Source organism: Hippocampus comes, unplaced genomic scaffold (assembly GCF_001891065.2).
Source record: "Hippocampus comes isolate QL1 unplaced genomic scaffold, H_comes_QL1_v1.1 scaffold80, whole genome shotgun sequence".
Lineage (NCBI taxonomy): Eukaryota > Metazoa > Chordata > Actinopteri > Syngnathiformes > Syngnathidae > Hippocampus > Hippocampus comes.
Window position 1 is genome coordinate 832,867 of NW_017806164.1, and position 20,291 is coordinate 853,157.

Below are 20,291 nucleotides of genomic sequence, written 5' to 3' on the forward strand. Positions count from 1 at the left end.
TTTAAATTATCAGCGGGGATATTTTGATCAGGCAAATGTCATTCTAATCTCGTCTTAATGTACAATGATGTATTCATATTATAATAAGTGAGAGATGGCTTTTGAATAATAATAATAATAATAATAATAATAATAATAATAATAATAATAAAGGCTCCAGCTCGCCTGTGACCCTTGTGAGGATAATCGGATTAGAAAATGGATGGATGGATGAATGATAACAATAATATTAATATTAAAATAATAACGCCTCTCAATCCTTACAACACTGTTGGCTTGTGCAGTACTGACCGTAACTGTAATCAAAAATCACAGTTACAAAAAAAATACTACTTGGAACCAGTAAAACAACTGAGCAATAATTTATTATTTACAACAGTACATGGATGAAGTCAGGTTACATTAAAAAATATATCAGTTCTGGGGCAAATACTCTCTAAGGCGTTTGGCAAGACCTGTAAAGGCTTTAGTGATATGGAAATGTAAGCAAATAAACACTTGGAGAGTTAAAGTTAGCATGCTTGATAACACAGACAAGATGGTATCTGCTTGTTTGTTATCATGAAAAAGTTCTGTTCACAAATGTCCGATGCAAAAGTGCTCAGTGAAACCAGCGGTAGAATATGAATAAAGCATCATAACTAGAGATACACATTCAACACACCCTCAAAAATGCCCGATTGGAATATTTGGACCAACTGTCAAAGGAATGCGGAGAGCAGCTTTCACTTAACATCGCACACATTCATTTCATATAGAAAACACGTTCAAGCATGATGTGATGAATAAATACATGATGTGCACTACAGATGATCCAGCAATGCACAGTTTTGGATTTCTTGAGCTCAAAGTGAGAAGCTGACCACTGTGATCTGCTTAGCAGTTGTTTGTGTTCGTCCGCCATAACTTGCCGTCGCCATGCTCGTGTTTCTTGGGCTGCGTGTCCAAGTTGGGGCTCATACCCCTGAGTGCTGCAGAGGGCGTCCTTGAAATCCCGTTCACAGTCAGCAGTCCGCCTTCGATGGGGCAGATGTAGTCTGCGGATTCGTCAGGTTTCCTCTTCCGAAGGTGACTAAACTGCGTGAAGCCTAGTTTCTTGGGCTGTAACACACACACACACACACACACACATACATGAACCAAACACATTTCAGATTGATTTCATCAGTGTACAGTATATGTACGGCATTCTTTGGATTCTCTGTGTTACAAATGAGTATTACAGTCACATTGTAAAGACACAAATCTGAAGAAATAATTGTGAAATAAGAAATAGAACGTGGTAACATGAGATCCCCATCATTTAGGAACATTTGGAACATTTTGACGATGTAAATATGTTTTTCTTTTTTCCTTTGACCCTTTGTCGAGTAGATTACCTTCACTTTAGATGTGGTTGTGAGGGGCACATGGCCTGTAGCATTGCCGTACTCTCTCTTCTCCTGCGTGGCCTGAGTCCCCACCAGGGCAGAGAAGGCTGTGGCCAAATGACGACGGAGCAACGTTTTCTGCGGTGGGATATTAAGGAGCAGGGCCAAAGTCTCTGCACTGAAACGAGGCTCCAGGATCTACAGAAATGCATATTGACCCTTTGTGGTTACGACACTACATGACATTAAGTTGCCTGTGTCGTAAGCATTAGCGAAAATGGGAATGACTCACAATTAGTCCACCGTGGACACCGCTGCCGCGTAGATTAGGTGCGTACTCTGCAAGATCAACTGCTCGAAGCCACTCCATCACACGGTGGTTTGACCACTGCACGACCTCAGAGGGCGAAGGCTGTTTCTGAAGTCCAAAAAAAAAAACCCAGATAGGCCCACTCGAGGTTTTATACAATACATTTATTTATCATCATATGCTGTGAAGGCAAAATGAAAGGGCACCTGGCGATTATAGCTCAAGGAAGTAAAAATTAAGACAACCCCACCCCTTTATAACAGCTGCCACTCTTTCTAAAAGATTTTCAAGTTGTTGGAACATGTTTGTGTGTTTTCATCCTTTGCGTGGTCAAAGGTTACAGATCCTAGCTCATTATTTCTGTTGTATTTCATCCCAAAAGCATTTGACGGATTGAGGTCAGGGCTAGCTTTCTGGGTCTTCCGCACAAAAGTCATCACCAGCAATCCGTTTATGGACTTTTTTTTGTACACTGGAAATGGACGACAACTTCTCCCAAAAGCTCCCACTGAGATGGAGGCATCGAATTGTCCTTGTAAAATAATGAATTCAAATTAATTTGTGACTAAAGGCAACTCATGATTGCTTCACTGAATAAGCACAATGGAGCTCTTTTACTGATCCAAATGTTCTGCATGACTGCAGTCGAAAGTAGCAGTAATTGAAATGTATTTGTCTCCATCTTGTGGACTCGTACTGTAATGTCCACTATGAAAGATAGAAAAGATGATACATGTGGAGACTTCAGTCAATATGTTGAGATGTACGGACATAAATGCGACGAAACGATCCACAGTATAAACATGTTTGTTTACCTCTTCTCCAGGCCTGCGTCTGAGGCAGTGGGGGTTGAACTTGTTGGCATGAAGGACGTGGATGGCACATTTAATGCTGAGATGATGAAGTTGACTGGTCACTTTTAGGCTCAAGAGGTCATTCTAGGAAATTTGAAGAAAAAAAAAAACGTCGTGAGCTTCATGTAAATGTGTAAATGTGGATGAACACATTCACCTCGACTTACTACGGTGAGGTATTGTATCATGCGGCCGTCCACACGGGCTTCGTGGAACTGGTCTTTATACTGAGGCAAGCCAATATCATCCAGCCATCCTAGAGAGTCAGGTGTTTATAATATAGGGAACATACAGTACATGTCACTTGTTGGGTTTGAGCTGATTCAAATAAGAGCAAGACTCTTACGGGTGACCCAGATGTGGTCCAGCTCCGCTGACTTCTCTGTCATTTTATTGGTGAATGCCTTCAGTGCCAACTGTAGCTTCTTCCGGTGCAGAGGGTGCTTTATACCCATCTCCTGTGGTTGCAAAGCACACTTGCTCTCAATATTTCTACATGTTTGTTAATAATAGATCATCTTTAGCAACCAATGGCATCAATAATCGCAGTCCCCACAAGGTAAAGTCAGACACATCCGTGTGTTTGTTGCCACAGGTTTTCGTTGCCAAATTTTCCAAACTTAATGAAATTATTTATTCTCTGACCCAGCAAGAATCCAATTATTTTCAGGTTGATGTAAACTACCAATATAGATGTGATAAAAGGTAAAACCAACTATTCTTGGTTGGACTGGTTGATTTGGGTGAAACTACCTCAAGATGATTCTGGTAGCTGGTGTCTGTTTTGACTTTCAGCTTTTTACCATTGATACCGATGTAGTTATTTCAGTCATCGAAAGTTATTCTATTCTCCAACCTTTTCAAGATCCTGAGGCGTGGCAGAAAGTAGTGTCTGGCCACATTCAACCCACTGCCTAGTGAGGTTGACATAGTGCCCCAGACCATAGTCCTCCAACCAGCCACACACCTGCTCCTTGGTCCACTGGCTGAACGGGAGATTCATGTCACTGGCAGAAAAAAAAATGAGAAAATGGGCATATCAGTTTAAATAACATGTAATTCAAAGGGCTTCATTTAAAAAATATATAACACAATGTTTAAGTTAATATTTTATGTGTTGTAGTGTTTTTTAATGTTTGTAATTAATGTTTTATATTATGTGTTTGGTAAAGCGTTTTGTTACAGCTGCAGCTGTTGTGAAAGTGCTACATATATAAAGAGTGTAGCACATCCACTATGTTATGGACTCTTACCGTACAGAATCAGGAGATTCCGGGTTACGGGTCAGTCGGGGTCCTGCTGTTGCACGGAAACCCCCTCTTCGAAAAGGACCGGTGTCTGGATCACCTGCATTGACTCCTCCAGAATTTGTCCTTCGAAGTCTGGGTTGAGGAGAGTGATAAAGAGTTAGGTTAGAGTGATATGAGCTTCTTCTTCATCTCAAAGTTGGATGATTCAATAAATACATGAAATTACGATGCAAAAGGGACTTGCGACGTTGTGAAAAATAAAATCTCATTGCTACAAATTGAAAAGAATATTTCGTAGTACCCCTCTCAGTCTTGGGGCCCCCCCTTGTATCATTATCACATGATGAATCATTATTTCCTTAATGTTTAATTTTCATTTTGCAATCATTGCCTTATTACCGATTGAGTTAAAACAGTTACTGAAGAAAATTGTTTCTAGGCAGGGCAAGGTTAAAGTATCTTCTTCACTGGTCACATTATATCAACCTGATGCATCGTTCATTCACATATGCAAGGCATTTCTCACACCCACTTTCCCCAAAGTCTCTTAAGGCTCCGGTTTGTCTTCATGTATTCTGGCGAGCCCACATTTCTCTGGCCTGGTGGGCTGGTTTTCCCAGTGCAGGTGTTCACTTTGTCCAACTTCGCTAAGAAAGGGAAATAAAAACAAAACATACGCACAAATAATGATGAATGCACTGAAGAACCACTGTTGTAATACAGTACAGCATTTCCACTTGAGTGCTAATAATGGCTACGGTTTCATACTACAGCACATCCATATGCTGTACTATGTCTAAAAAGCAAATATCTTCAACTTGAAAAGCTATTAGCTGTGGTCATGTGATGGCTGTGATCATGACACATCATTTCTTTACCTCAAACTGTGTATGTGTGCGCATCTGCATGTGTCGGGCTAAAGTCTGTGTTTTATTTCTGTAGGCAGCAATATTAATCGGGGTGAGTTATAATGGTCAGTGGTGTGTGGCGCTGGGCTGTGTGCGGTCATCAAAGAGGAGGAAAGGGTGTGTTTGCTTTGCAGGAAAAAAAAACAAAAAACTTCCATCCCTTGATCCTTCCCAGTCTGAAGCCCCTGCAATTACTCGTGATCAAAAGTAAAGTAGTCCCTCTGGTTAGAGGGAAGCGGCTTTCACCGAATATAAGTTGTCTGGAAATATAATATTGTTATTATCTGTGTGTTTACTTTGGCTGCAGTCTCCATCTTCACTGTCATCTGGAGATCGCTCATTTTGGAGCTCGGTGCTGCTCTCCGTGGGGGATAAACGAACAGGCAGCGTCGGACTCCTTGTATCTCTCTGTTTGAAGACCCCACAGACACAAACAGATGGTTAACTGACCTATCATCTCCATTAGAAGCAATTTGGAAATCATCAGGAATGAAAATGATTGTTTCTCTGTAGAACCTGTCATATGACTACAAAGCCTGTCGTATGACTAAATGGGAAACTAGTAATTGGTGTCAAGGAAATCGGGTGACGTACATCTCGACTGGAGGGCAAGCTTCGTGTGTCAGGGAGGAGCTAAGTTTAGCCTAGGTTGGTCGTAGAAGATTAAGAAAGTCTTCACTGCACAGGCACACATTGGTGCACGTTTCTAAAAAAAAATGTAATCATCTGTAAGTCATTTCTTTTCGAGGATAGTGGTGTACGATGAGTTTGAAATTAAACTGATATGGGATCACACTGTGGTATGCTTACAGTTTAAGATAAAAAAAAAAAACTGGAGGACCATCAATGATGTTTTTTTTCTCTATCCTCAGCAGGGCTAGATCCCTATCTTCTGCAAATACCAGGGGTTTACTGGATATGGTTCTATGAAAGTCTGTCCACTATTGCTACAGGAAGTGAAAATCCCCCCCAAAATAAGAAGAAAAATCAAGAGCACCTAACCACTAGCACAGCCTCCACTCTTCTCAGAAGACTTTCAACAAGATGCTGAAATGCGTCTGTTGAAATATTCGTCCAGCCAAAACATAAATTTATGAGGTTAAAGTCACAAAGGGTCTTGCTCGCAGTGCTGAATATGTGTAATGATGTCAGAGTCTTACACTAGATCGGAATAGCAGATTCTTTAGGTGTGTATCAGTCTGGCACTTAGCCATGGAAATGGTACAAACCATCTCCGTGGAGTCTAATGCTAATCATCTCAGTTGGCTACATCTGTGTATTCAGTCATGTAAATTTAGCAGCAGAAATGGACTCATGCTGGAACAGAAAAGTGCATCTATTAGACTGTTCCCGAATGGCCAATCTGCCTTGGCAATATGAAGGATTTAGGAAACCAAAGGGGTGGAGTCATTGCTGGTGTCGCATTTCACCTAGCTGACTGTTGTCTAATTCATTCAGTGGATCTTACAATTAGCCTGTCGTCGCAGTCAGTCCAAAGTGTACAACTTGAAACGCAACTGATTGACCAGGCTTTTGAGTGATTGTGTCCCAAGCTTGTGTATGAGTATGAGAAGTCAAAAACCCAATACCTTTTGTGTCTGGCCAGGTGTTAAGTCAGTCATGCTACTGGATGATGTCTGTGTCTCTGTCCTGAAAGGACATGAGCATCATTACTGGTAGAAAATGAATCATGCCACAGTTTTACTATCATTGGGTTGATACGGCTTGAAATACCTGCAATCACTGTCCTTCTGAGACAAAATTGATGTTTGATGAGAGGAGGCACTGTTTGTGGAAACCTGAATCATGAAAAAAATAACAGGTATTAGCATTCCAAATAGTTTGCTGTCTTACAAGAGAAAAAATAAACAAGACAGTTTCGTTTTCAACGCACATCAGACTTGAGATCCTCAGACTTGGCACTGGCAGAATCGGCATTCTTCCTCAGACCGTGCTCCTCTTCCTCACTGCTACTGGAATTTGTCCTACCATTGGACAGTGAAGGACCAGCAGGTGGAGCTGCAGTCACAAAGGGACACAGGGAACTATTTGGTTGGTGTTGACGTTTCCTTTTCGCCAATGGTTGCCTTTGATTAGAAAAGTGATAGATGGTGAAGAGGAGGCCATGCAAGAGAGAAAAGCTTGATTACCTTGCCTGGCGTTGTGTGTCAGATCTCGGAATTGCTTGCATTGGTTTAAGAGCAGAGTGAGCTCTTCAATGCGTCGGTCCTCCAGAAATAGGAATGAGAGGGTGTTTCAAGGTCAACAAAACCCATTAAGATTTTTATCAAAGCTTAAGTAACGCACAGAGGGCCGCTTCCTGACGCTCCTGACCACTAGGCCACACCAACGTCGTTTTCACCATATGGGCGACATGAAAAGAGCATCTGGGGAGGGGATTGAAATCCGCTCGACTTGAATACTCAGTCGCGGTGACCAGCTGCAACAAATGTGTCTTTTTTTTTGAAGTGGTGCCCAAGCTTGCTTCATCGTGGCTCTCTTACTGCAGCTCTCTCCCAAATTAGGCTTGGCAGATCGAGGCCTACTTAAGTGTGGCTTTGCCTGAAATGGTTGGCCTTGGGGCGTGTACGTGTGTGTTCACCAGCCCCGCCACATGTAGACCCACGCCTGCAAGCCTTTAAGGTCCAATATTCCCCATGAGGGAGAATACAAAAGCCGTGCTGTACTATAATCGGATGGAGGGCGGTGCATGCGAGCAATGACAATATTTAGAAAGTGCAAGTCTGCATGTTTCCCGGTGGTGCCTCATCAATTGGGAAACTTAACGCATTCTCTTTATTTTCATGAAAAATAGATGGATAAAGGAGAGAGACTTACTTTTTCATCATTGGCAACTTCCAAGGTTTTAATGTCACTTCTAAGTCTTTGCAACTCCTGGTCTATGGTGAAGAGAAAAACGTTTGACATCAAACATAAAACATTGCTTTGTCATCTTTAAATTAAGATCGTTAAAGGTGATGGTTCAACTACCAAGATTTTATTTGATTCTTCAGGCATAGCTTCCGCAAATATTTTGGTGAGATTCCAAAATGTTTGATCATTGGGCATTTGGACACACTGATTGAACTCCACATTTCATTGTAAACATGCACTCTTTCAAGTCACCTGAGCCATTTTTCACTTAATAATAATAATAATAATACATTTTATTTAAAAGCACCTTTCATGCCACCCAAGGACACAATACAGAAGATACAATGTAAAAATAAATAAGAGAAATATTGTATAAAAACAGGACATATTGCTCAAATAAGACTTGTCGGTGAGCAGCGAACACTGGCTTGTGTATGAAACATTCCAGACATGAATGACCGATTAAATTAAAATGAAATAAAAAGCAGATTGTGATTTTAGGTGTCAGAAAGACATCGATGACGAGTGAGAGTATACATTCTTGGATGCCATCTTGTCTTGATGTTACCAGAGTGAATTTTACTTAATACTATACTGTACTGAAAAGCAGTGCTAATATCTTCATAAATATATTGTGTCACTTTTCAGAAATTTAGAGTGTCTTCAAAACTGTCGAAAGAAATTGAATGCATATAGCTCTTATTTACTCAAGCCATCGGTTGATTAGTTGTTGGTTAGGCTGGATGATCTGCTTACCTCTCTCAGAGCTCTCAGTGGCTAGTGAAGGTCTGGCCAGAAGCTGAGTGTGCAAGCTCTCAATCTCAACATTCTTACTCAGTAGAAGCTCCTGAAGGCTGCTGATCTCCACCTGTCAGTACAGACCCACAATTGAGATATTTAAGATGACCAGAAGAGTCGAATTTCTGCAGTGCAGTATGTGCCTATACTGATGTATGCTTCACACACATGTATTCAATATAGTCCATATTTATCCATATCAAAACAATAATCGATAATCGCTGATTCAGCCCGCTGAGAATAGGCTTTCTTGTGTTTTAGGCTATGAAATGCATACGGTATGAATAGAAAATACGGCATTACTGAGGAAACGATAATACTTTGAGGGGGAAAAAAAAATATGAAACTGGACTAAGAGTGAGAGAGAAAAAATGCAGCAGTAAAGTAGAATGTAGCTGTTACACGTTACGGAAAGTCATAAAATCTTGTTCCCCCTCCTGCCCTCCCACTTTTTACATTATATTTAGTTCTTTAGAAAACATAATTAACTGTGTGCACATAAAATGAGAGTGACTCACTGAACTGCCTGGCCAATCTGATTGGTTGGATAGCTTTGAGGAAAGTTTATGTAGACAGCAGTGGAATTTGGACACTGATACTGTATATGCTAGACCAATGGTTTTCAAATGTTGTCACCCTGGGACTCCCATTTTCTTCTCGGAAAAAGGGATGCTCATAACTCGAGCTGCCACTCTACATGAATATAAAACTTCATCACATATTAATCAAATGAAAAACAGTAAGTCGTAGCCTATACAGTATTGGTACGATATAAACCAAGTACCACCCATATTTGTTTTTTCTGCAACCCATCCATGATGAATGTGCCTGGGTCCCGACAAACCAGTTGACAATCACTGGTGTAGACTCTACCTTAATGCAAGTTTTACCTTGCTTGCTTTGAGTCTTTCCTCATACTCCATCTTCTCATCCTCCAGGTGTTGCATTTTGTCTTTGAGAGTCTTGAGCTCCCGCACCAAACCCTGCAACATATTGTAAATGCATTCATTCAAGAGCTGCTATCAGCCGCAGCTCGAACCAAGCCACTGCACACGCCTGTCTGCCTCCCTATTCAAGTTCATATGTTCCTTCTGCCCTATCATCTAAAATATTCTTTTGTTCCATTGGTCCCATGTAAGGAAAACAAACGAAAGAACTAAAAAAAAAGAAAAAAAGGATACAATTGAAAATGCTTTAAAAAAAAAACTGAAACAATCTTACGTTTAAAAAACTAACTGGAATTATTGTGAGAGTGTCCTTGGTTTTCCTTTTTTTGTTTCAATTAATATCAAAATAAACTTTGGGTTGTTTTTTTTAAACAGATTTTTTTTTCATTATTGTTGTACATCCGTCAAAGGGTCAAACAGTCATTGGTGAATTGTAGATTCCTTTATTACACAATATTTTGTAACCTTTAACTTTTTTCAAATCAAAATTCTAAAACTACTATAGCTAGTCAAAACAAAACTAAAAAAAGCATTCTCGAAAAAAAAAACCCTAATAAAAAAACTAACAAACCTGCTCTAAAAACTAAATAAGACTAACTGAATAAAAAGAAAAAAGTCAAAACGAAATAAAAACTAACATTGACGTAACGAGGAATCCAAAATTATCATAACCCTGGTCCTCCTCAAAAATGTCAACGCTACACTCATTTCAAAGCAAATAAAGAACAATATTTAGCCTTGTCTACCACAACCGTTTACAAAGAGTGCTGCAAAGCATGTTGGGAAGTGCGCGGCCTCAGTATTGCCTCTGCAGATTAGTGAATAAAGTCCCCAAAGTCCCTGTTTGGTGTGTGTATGCTTCATTCAGCCTGATCGCACGGATAGTAAACACACTCCAAAGTAAGACAAAGCATGCCGTGCACAATGTCACAAGTCATGCATAAGCCTGTGCGTACGCTCTCTCCTCCGTGTGGCAGCTGCTCCGCGTCAGAGCTACTCTCGTCAACCCCGTCTGTAGCCTCCTCCTCTAGTTTGGGCTTCACCTCTGCGGCCGTGTAACATGAGGGGTTAGCATCTTCGGGGGACGTGGAGGGGGCGGAGCATGGCGCTGGTGAACGGCTGTCAGCTGGGTTCTCAGAGGCTTTTTTCTCCTGGATCTTGCTATTGATCTCCTTCTGAAACCTACACATCTGCTCCTGCAGCTCACTAATGAAATTCACAACGCTCTGCCGGATGCAGTGTGGGAAAGAGAAACATTGAAAGAACGTTTTAGAGGGAATGGAAGGGATGCATTTATCTGTATTTATTTTCATCTTTCTCTGAATGATGCATTGTTTCAAGGGAAGACATGTTCAGACGTGGGAAAAAACATCTCTCTGCTCCAGATAACAACAAACACAATGTTGCATTTTGCCTTTAAACCACTTCTTTCTACCATCATGCTTTGTCATTTAGTTCAATCCACGCGCACTATGGCTTTAACCCATTTGCCGATGTACAACGTTGTTCATATTTAGCATATGTTACGATCTAAGTGTTAAAAAAGAAGTTCCTCGTCAAATCTTAAAACAAATGAAACATCAGCTCTACCTTAATTTGAAAGATCCGTCACATAAAAGTTGCTTTTTGGGAGGTGAGTCGCTTCACATAAACACACCTCACTTTTAGAATTTTGTGCTGAGCAGCTTTGACTGTCACACATCTACATACCTGTCAACTTGTACTTTTTCCCCGTATTTTATACGTTTTTTTTATCATTTCAAATCATGTACAGCGTTTTACAACTTTTATACGGGAAAAAAAACAAACAAAAAACAATTGTGAACTGATCTCACGAAGACCATTTTGGCTCAAATGCAGATCGTCTCACCTGCTGGTAGCCAACGACAATGCCGTCGTCAATCGCTACTATCGTCACGGCAAACCAGAAAAAGTAATCCTCAATCGTATATTTTTTTCATCGCTACGTACGGTCGGATTGATAAAGCATGATGTGCGCATGCACGGTAAGCCGTTGTACGGGTTTTTGTTGCTTTGTCAGGGGAATCGTAATCATTTATAAGGGCAGCTATTAGCCGAAGTTGACAGGTATGCATCTATGGCACAAAACGTTCCATTCTGGCGTCAACACGTTTCCACATTGACAACAACTTTCTCTGGTGGCATCACAACAATAGCCCACAAAGCTAATGAACAACCAAAACATGCTTGTGCCTCCTTCAGTTGCTCGCTAAGTCTCCGAGATGGAGAATTATTGCATAATGAGACACATCACAGTAATTTGGCTCTGCGTTTTGACTTAAACATCAAACTGTGTTTTGTCCAAAACGTTGACCAAATCAATTAATCGACCAGTGAACCAGCTCAAGAAGTTCCGTTTCAACAGGAGCGACTCGTTTCTACATGTTGTCAAAGAAATTGGTGCCGGTGTTTCGGTTGTAAACAGCACCCAAGTTATGCCGGGACTGTTGACAGAGGAAGTCTCACATGGGGTCCAGTGTAGAGGATTTGACAGATGATATGACGCCGTTCCGTGGCTAAATTTAACTCTGAGCTTACTGGTTCAAAAGTGGGGTGGGGGCCGCTTCAACATTTTGTGTGTGTTTGTGTAGTAAAAAGCGCATGGGAGGTCTTCTAAGTGTTCAAAGAAAGTTTTTTTTCCCTCCCCCTCACTGTTCTTGATTCCAAACATATGTTGCAAGGAAACATGCAGACGATGAAAGTGCATCGACAAGAAGTGCGTCCCTCTGCTATTTTATCAACTATGCACTTTTTTTTCTGCTTCAATGTCAAACACACTTTTGTTCACGTGCATTTGAACAAATTGGGCTCCCCGTTCACTCCCCCAAGCGCTTGCTCTCTTCAGAATAAATCTTTGCCAACCTCCAAGAACAAAATCTTCTGGGCTGTGAAGCCTCACGTGTTCCTCCATCCACCGTGCCAGCTCTACTATGCCTGAACTCTTTTCACCTGAGGACACAAAGGCTCTTTGACTGGCTATATTTTGACAGTAACGTTACAGCATTCTGTCTGGTTCTAATTGTACTTCTTCTCAGTTTCACGGCAGAGACCAAATGTGCAATTCATCCACTGGTAATCTGACACAATTTAGTCTGAAGCGCAATTAGGTGAGAAATAAGAACAAAAATTAAACCTCTCGGATACTTGCATTCCCTCTACTAAGCATCAACCCGTGCCAGGGTTTTTGTCAATGTTCCCTCCCATGTGTGCGGAGCGTGTTTATGGACTTCCATAAAATCAGCAGCTGACTTCAAATCCACAATATGGTACAGGTTTCCGTATGTTGCTTTGTCATTCTTGGCAGACTTGTATTAAATTTCCAAAGGTTCTCCAAACAGAAGTGTCCCAGGAGATTGAAGCGAAACTCAGTCTTCCTTGAAAATACGTCTCAGTGGAAATAAGGTACAAAGTTCTTTGTCCGTGAGGCTCACTCTCACTTTCACTTGCAAAAAAAGTCTCCAGTTCAGAAATTCCCCAAATCCAATGACCTCTTTAAGACTGGAAAAACCGAAATCGCTCTCATCCACGTTAACTTTGATTTTTAGTGGGTATTTTATTGTCTTTCTTACCTCTGCTTTGTGCTGCCTCTCTCCTCCATGGCCCGGTTTCTCCTCCATGTCTGTCAGCTTCAGCTTCAGGTAGGACACCTCCCCCTTGAGACTCAGCTTCTGCTTCTCCAATGTCGTCCTATGCAGGAGCTCCTGTCATATAGCAAAAGACGCACGCTTGCTCATGCGAGCGCAGAATGCACACAGTGCTCTGCGACACTTAACAAAGGCGACATTAGGTACCAGGCACAGTCAGCTACAAGGTCTGTAATAACAGTCTCCTTGGACAAACCCACTGCTTTCAGCGGGGCTAAATATACACATAACGCATGACCACTATTTATAATGCCTATTTCACAGCTCACTCTAAGTACACATCAGGACTAGTGGGGACAAAACGGGGAAGAGGGGCGGGCGTTAACATGCAAAACAGTTTGGAAATAAAAACAACAGTCAAATAACTTTGACGGGTAATTAACCTGTCAGTTTAAACTGCTGCCAATCAAAGCCAACTCTGGGTGATTCTCAACCCTGAGGGATCCGCAAGACCATGTGGGCAGATGTGGTGCTAATTTGGTTCTTTCCAAGCAGGTGCTAAATCATTCAAAGACCAGAAATGAGCATCTGAAGCAGGCCCACGTGGACAAGAGTATTTGAAACACTGACTTTGGAAAATATCCGCCCTTTCTTTTTCAAGGCCATATGGAAAATATTAGAGCTTTGTCACCAGGAAGAGATTCACGGCTCACGTCCAAAGCCTCATAATGACCACTTCCCAAGAAAACCGGTCTTGGCTGCCCTTTCGTACACTGTACCCGTACAGCTTTGCACAGTGCATTTAACCACTAACAATGAGACTCATCTTAGGAAATTGTATTATTAGGTATGATCATAGGTTTATGCAACGCGTTACCTTGCCGTCTGCTTGCGGCAGAGCAAAGCGTGCTTCCCACATCGTAGAGAATCCTTCCCAGGCTCATGACGCTTTCGATGTCATATATCCTTTTGCACGGCATAATAAATGGAGTTTCGCAAGTTGCAGAGTTCAAGTCAAGAGCAAATAACTGCAAGTGGAAGATTCTTTCGCTTCAGGAAGCACGAGCCCTACCCGGTCTCCCACCCATCTCGCCACCTTTTTTCAGCTTTTCCTCCCTTCTTAAGCCATGAGTCAGTCTTGCCTTTCCTTTCTCTTTTCCCTCTTCTCTCTATCACAGTGAGAAAGCAGGCACAGACTATGCTGTGGGGAAAGGTTGGGGGTGTGGCTGTTCCAAGTCTAATCACCTGTCCAGACAGACCAGTCGAGCCCAGCATAAACCAGGCAAAGTCTCTGCGACATCGTACCGGAATGAGTCTGGGCATCCTAAATATTTTTGGGTCTCCAAGGTAATCTGAGGCTCCCTAGAGTGGAATTTCAAACAGGAATTTCTTCCCAGGGAGCAAAATATATTAGCCGAGACTGAATCTGCAGGAGGGATCTGTTGTGAATGACTGATCGGGGTTATCTTGAAGCTCACTTGTTAGGGGGAGAATGTTGATTTAAAAGCTTCCCCTCGGTTAAAAGTTTCCAGTAAGTCCAAACGAGTGGATGGCGATATCAGTCGTACCTGCTGAAGCATCTCTTCGGTGGCGTTGAGTTTGAGACGATGCTCCACCACCGAACTCTGCAGGTCACTGATTTTGACCTCCTGAGCTTCCACCTGGTCCGTCAGCACACCCACCTGTGTGTGTGTACGTGCGGATATGAGAAAACACAGCAAGTTGTGAACACCGCAACAGGACAACGCAGTGGAACATCTTCAGTGCAATGACCGAGAAGTTGTTTGATTTACAATTGAACAAGTTTTCTGAAGAAATTTTTTATTTTACCCGGTGAGGGACATCAGACCTCACCCGACTTTCATTTAGTGAAAATTAACTCTGGAGAAGAGTGTTTCGTTTGCTTTTTTTTTTGTTTTTTTTCCTGGCGATTTGCTGTATTACAAAATGAGGAACACGCAACAAAGCAAAAATGGTTGAAGACTACACCAGTCATCACTTGTTCTAATTGTTTTCTCAACTCTTATTTTGAATTGTACTTTGAACAAGGGTAAACTTCTTTTGAACGACAAATCATAAAATGCTTCAGATACATCTACAACAGACTGAGAATTTTATTTCCTTTACAAGTGAATCTATTTTTACACTTATATGACACGAAAGATCGCTTGGATTTGAACTAGATGGGAATTTAAGAACCACTTTTTCTCCATTAAATCCTGTTTAAAAATCCAAATGAATATCCCTGGAACAAATACCTCAGCCGAAGAGTTTCCACTTTACGATGCATTTTCGTCCTTGTAATTCTTTTTTTAATGCAAATATTCATAACTTAAACTCATAAGCTTTCAGATGATTGCCACTCATATTTTCACATGACATGCTCGTCACCTACTAGGTATACTCAATGTTCATTTGAGCTGGAACGTCAACCTCTATACTTAATTTAATGACACACAGTGTGTCGGTGCAAACTTGCAAGAGTTCAGTGACCTGAACATTGTTGAAATTGTTTATCCAAGTTGAGTGTAAAACATTGACCTTGAGTCTACAAAGGTGCAATTTTGTTGTATTGAATCATGCAAGCTCGAACACAGGCTGCAATGTTCTACTGATTTCCCAGAGAATGGTTGTACATGAGATCTAAATAAACAAATGGGCCAACTGTTCCAATAGTACATATACATCCACAGTACAGAGGTTGCATACTAGCCTTTACCTGTTTGAGGTATGCACTTTTTCAGCGGTTCCCGAAACTCCATCTTACTATCTTTGCACAACACTCGAGTGCTGTAACAGCACGAACCCTAGACTATAGAGCTTTGTTCCTGCTGCTGGAAGGGAAACGCAGCAGTTACGCAACATTTATAGCCTAACACTGAAACCTGCCTCTCCCCTTTGACCTGCTTTGACTCAACTATTTGTCAAAAGTGGTTTCAGTCTTACTATGCGGGGGCAGGAAGCATGGTCATTCTTAAATAAGATGCTATCTAAAATGGAAACTAGAAATAATCATGAGCACAGTTGTAGTAATCTCACCTGCAATATGAGAGATTCTTTGTCCCCTTCCAGACGTGATAAACGCTCCTGGTAGGACTCACTGTTGTCTGATGACTGGTGGTTTACCTTCGGCATAAAAAGGTTAACCTTAGTTACTGTATTGCTGAAACACAACTGTTCCCCAGTAGGTCAGATCCGGGTTTCTTCACATGAGGCTGCAGCAACGTGCGGTAAAATATACTTGAAAGGCTTCTCACTGCCTCTGCCTGTAAGAGGTTTACTACTCCTAATCCTCTATTCAGATTCCCCAAAATATTTGATACCATCTGATTCGCGAGGATGACGCTGCGGGGCTTGCTGTGTATTGAGGGAAGTTTTAGTGGGATCAATGGTAAGGGATGTGTGATTGCAGCCTAACGAGCTACATTTACTCAGAAATCCTCACAAAACCACACTGGTGGAAACATGATGTAGTTCAGCGAGGAGCCGGCGCCAAGAATCCCAAGTGTTTTGCAATAGTTTTGTTTCAATCCAAAAAAAGGTCCTCAACAGATTCCTTTCCAAGAGGCATTACAACAAAATTCATGTTTTTTTTTACATACCTGTACATCAGTTTAGTTGATACTCTTTGCAAAGTGTTTTGTAGTCTTTGTAAGCACCAAATGCAAACATGTTTGTATTATAGTTGCTAGTTGTATTATATGCTTCCATACTTTGAAGTCTGCTGCACTCCATATCACCTTGTGTAGTAATTCAATTCAGAATGCTGTTCAGCCGGAAAAATAAAGAACCACCTTATATAGTACAGTTAATCCAATACTGCCCAATACAGCACGCTAAAATCTCCAAACTTGAATGCCCCTTAAGATGTGCAATTATGACACATTTTCAAAAAAAAAAAAAAAAAAAGTCAAAGTGATGCCTAAAAGTTTCACTACACGAATGTGTTTTGCTTTTGGCTTTTTTATTTTTCTTGAGAAACCATTACAAAAGAAAAGGCACCTGAATGTGAATCGGCACCCTGTCACAAAATTGCCGCTAATTTCCTCTTTTATTTATACTTTTCCGCTTTTCTTTAATCATTTAGTATTCATTTTTTTGTATGTTACCCTTCAAAACGGACCCCCAAACGACTGTTGGAAAACCGCACTTGTTTGTTTACATTCAAAATTCATCTTGCAGCAAACGTGAGTGATGTCATGCACCCGGTGTGCGCCAGATTACAATTTAGCATCCCGCAACCTTCATACTGGTTAGTGGAGACTTCGATCATATTCCTCACTCTTATAATGGCAGCAGTTTGACCCTTGAACAGACTATTCTCAGCTTCCGTAATTTTCAAACAATGAGTAAACCAGTGTCTCAGAATGGTTTGTCACTCTCAATATATCATGAGCAACCATGCAAAAAGTCACATATATGTTTTGTATATTATCGTGAAAAGTTTCCATTGCAATTATAAATAGATGTAAATAGACTGTCTGTGTGGAAGTTTGTCTTTAGAGCCTCCTACATGCTTTTTTATAATTACAACAAGGGATTCTGCTGGATGACTACTGACTCCCTAATGACATCATGATGGTTCCGTGTTGACTTTGTAACTTTATAGTGGCAGGAAACGACTTGAAACCCACATGCGCATACATTCGTCTTTGAGTGTGCGTGCGTGACAGCATAGCAACAAAGGAGACACATAAGTGAGTTTGTGTGCAAGAGTAGCACAGAAAGAGGACATGCACATGGAGAATATTTTACCTTCCTAAGCCAAGCAAAGTGTTTGTAGAAGTCAAACTCATACTCCATTCTACAGGCCCATTGTAGTAGCCCTCGCTCTCAGTGTTGGATACCACTAAGAATTAAGTTTGCGCGCTGCATGGAGTCAGGAAGGAAAGCAGAGTCCTGTGTCATAAGTGAGTCTCAGCGATAAATCCTCACACGTGTGGACTTGCGTGCTCCTCTTGCAGACCGTCCACGGTGTTGATAGCAACGAGAGGCCCTTGGTGGTTTTTGAGTCTGGACAGTTTTTTTTTTTTTTTTAGCTGAGCTGAATAACTCAATTGATGCCAATTGGCTCGACTCCCTTTTCTTTTCCTCTCTCTTTGCTACCTCCTCCTTTGAGTTTTTTTCTTCTTTCTCTCTCTCTTTCTCAAAATGACTCCAACTGCCTCTTTATGCACAACGCCACTTTTCTCGCTCTCATCTTCTCCAGTCCTTCCTGTGGTTCTTCACTGCGTGTCACGCCGGCCAACCTCCTGGTCTTAAACTAGAAGGGCTCGAGGGGGGGAGTTCTTTGCACCACATGCTACTCAGATGTGGTGTCGAACGAAGGGCTTCATAAAGAAAGAGGAGGAGGAAGGAGGACGCTTTGCGAGTTGACTTCATAGGAGTTCAGGGCAGAAAAAAAAATGGCTTCAACTGTGAAGTGAGGCCAATTTTGGAGACACGGCGATTGCTGCAGGGAATTAAGGCAAGAAAATGCAGGTATTAAGATGAAGAGATGTAAGGAACAGTGGGAGAAAAATGGAGTTGCTTCTATTTCAATGGGAGTTCTGGTTCACATTAGGGCCTTCGTTCAGCTAACTCCCTCAGGACACACCGGTCCAGAGGTTTAAGATCAAAGTATGAGACATCAGGACTACAATTGTAGTAGTGTGTGGTGTTCATGATTTCATTTGCCAGATTTGTACGAGATGATATACTGTATGTGTGGGCATGTGTGTGTGTGAATACTCACTTTGCCTCTATGTGGCCGTGTTAGTACAGCAAAGTGCAACTTGATAGTGCCTTTTCCCTACATCAATACTGAGTGGGTAAGTACAGCATTGTACTCACCGGACACTTCATTAGGCAAACCTACACAATTAAATAGCATCCTCTTTCTGATGCGTTGATTTATCTGAGGGGTTTTTGCAGGTGTACCTCATGTTGTGGCCTGCGTTCAGAGCAGTTCCTGAGATTGCCTGTGGGGAGCAACATTGCACAACGGCGTGGCTTTTACCAAAGCTATCAAATGAATGGCATCACATGGTTTTGAGTGTAGTTCACTTCCACCTCAAGCACTCTGCAATTACAGGTTTAATTTGTGGGGCGCTATAATAACAGCGTCTGAGCAGAAAGTACTTTCGCCGCTCCTTAAATTAAATCAAGCAAACAGGAAAGAAGATGAGACTTTAGCCATCATAACCCTTTGTATCGAAAACTGATAACCTGTTTTCGGGCATGTTAGGGTCTCAGCAGTTTGCAAATGACTGGGCTGCTGCTTCTATTATTTGGAGCGCGTCTCCTGGCCCTCTGCAATACGAAGGAATTTAAAATAACAGTCTGTAATCCCAAAAATCTATCACCTCTTTGAGAAAGCAGGTTGAGGGGGACCAACCAACTGTGCATGTTCATGGACAGTGAGAAATGAATGGTCACACGATTAGGTACACTAGTACATTCTAATGAGATCAATACAAGAGCTGGATCAACAATTATGCCATTATAAAAATATAATGTTAATATTCTATCGGCTATCAGAGAAGTATTGATTGAACAATGTGTTCATTATGGTGGGTGCAGTAGTTGAGAGTTGTTTGTAATATTTTGGTTGCCTCATTCAGGTAGACAACAAAGTAGAAATATCACCAGCTCAGAGTACAGGAAAAGACAACAAAAATTATATTTTTTAATTAATCTCAACACAGCATCAATTTCTTTTTAAATGCTAAAAAAAAAAAATCCAGCTTTTCTGTTGTATCTCATTTGACTGACACACTTAAGTAAAACACTCTATAAACCTTGAAAACTTTTACAGGTACTTAAAAAAAAGGTTTGAATAAAACCCATCAGCCACAACTTCACAAAATAGTTGAGATGTGCCAAAGTAAAAAAATCAAGTGGATGTGTGAGATTAGAATACATTATAAAATAGAAATTCTTACCTGCAATAATGTGCTCGGAGGCAGCCTCCAACATATTGTCGGCATCTGACGCCATGGCAACCTGCTGTCAGTGAAAGTGGCACGACGAGATGCTCATTTAGTGGCTTTAAGTGGTCACTTTGCGCTTGAGAAAGCCCTTCTCCTCAGACAACTGCACTCTGAGTTCTGAACGCTGTCAAGGCATCTGATTAACTTCCCACTTGAAATAACACCCTGACTCTCACTTTGGCTTTAAACACTCCTGTCATTTTGTGGCCCAAACCCTAAACCCTTTGTCAAGGCTCTTATTCAAATGCTAAACCAATTGTCATATTTTGAATTCTTTGCTTTTGTATTTCCTTTAACCTTGTTTTGATTCATAGTCATGTGACTTCATTGCATAAATGGCATCCAATGAACTTGGAAACAAAAACAGCATCTGGCGCAATAGTTTCAACAAAAGATAACACCGT

At 41.3% G+C, this 20,291-nt stretch overlaps 1 protein-coding gene across 7 annotated transcripts; it reads right to left on the bottom strand.

Moving 5' to 3' along the window:
- Positions 1 to 338: 338 nt before the first annotated feature.
- ppfibp2a (PPFIA binding protein 2a) lies at positions 339 to 20,048 on the bottom strand. 7 transcript variants are annotated; one of them, XM_019895919.1, is made up of 22 exons: positions 19,840 to 20,048; positions 15,956 to 16,042; positions 14,485 to 14,598; positions 12,902 to 13,033; positions 10,268 to 10,537; positions 9,255 to 9,347; positions 8,323 to 8,434; positions 7,531 to 7,592; positions 6,843 to 6,921; positions 6,587 to 6,711; positions 6,427 to 6,491; positions 6,282 to 6,342; positions 4,989 to 5,100; positions 4,317 to 4,431; positions 3,788 to 3,916; positions 3,391 to 3,541; positions 2,881 to 2,992; positions 2,702 to 2,790; positions 2,496 to 2,618; positions 1,663 to 1,788; positions 1,380 to 1,568; positions 339 to 1,101 (listed from the first exon to the last, which is right to left on the bottom strand). In XM_019895919.1, exons 1-22 carry the CDS (start codon positions 19,882 to 19,884, stop codon positions 877 to 879), a joined length of 2,616 nt encoding a protein of 871 aa, XP_019751478.1. In that variant the 5' UTR covers positions 19,885 to 20,048; the 3' UTR covers positions 339 to 876. The 7 variants fall into 7 exon arrangements, with proteins under 7 accessions (XP_019751478.1, XP_019751479.1, XP_019751477.1 ...); XM_019895920.1 differs by lacking the exon at positions 19,840 to 20,048 and adding an exon at positions 17,672 to 18,289 and having other exon boundaries at positions 6,427 to 6,493; positions 6,604 to 6,711; XM_019895918.1 differs by lacking the exon at positions 19,840 to 20,048 and adding an exon at positions 17,672 to 18,288.
- Positions 20,049 to 20,291: the final 243 nt, after the last annotated feature.

What these genes read in the sequence shown, in the direction of transcription:
- ppfibp2a (XM_019895918.1), bottom strand. Translation starts at nt 17,719, where the DNA reads ATGGAGTATGAGTTTGACTTCTACAAACACTTTGCTTGGCTTAGGAAG. An exon ending in CGCCTCAGGATCTTGAAAAG is followed by an intron (nt 2,993 to 3,390) that starts GTTGGAGAATAG and finishes TTGCAACCACAG; the next exon opens with GAGATGGGTATAAAGCACCC. An exon ending in GTGTCCACGGTGGACTAATT is followed by an intron (nt 1,569 to 1,662) that starts GTGAGTCATTCC and finishes GCATTTCTGTAG; the next exon opens with ATCCTGGAGCCTCGTTTCAG.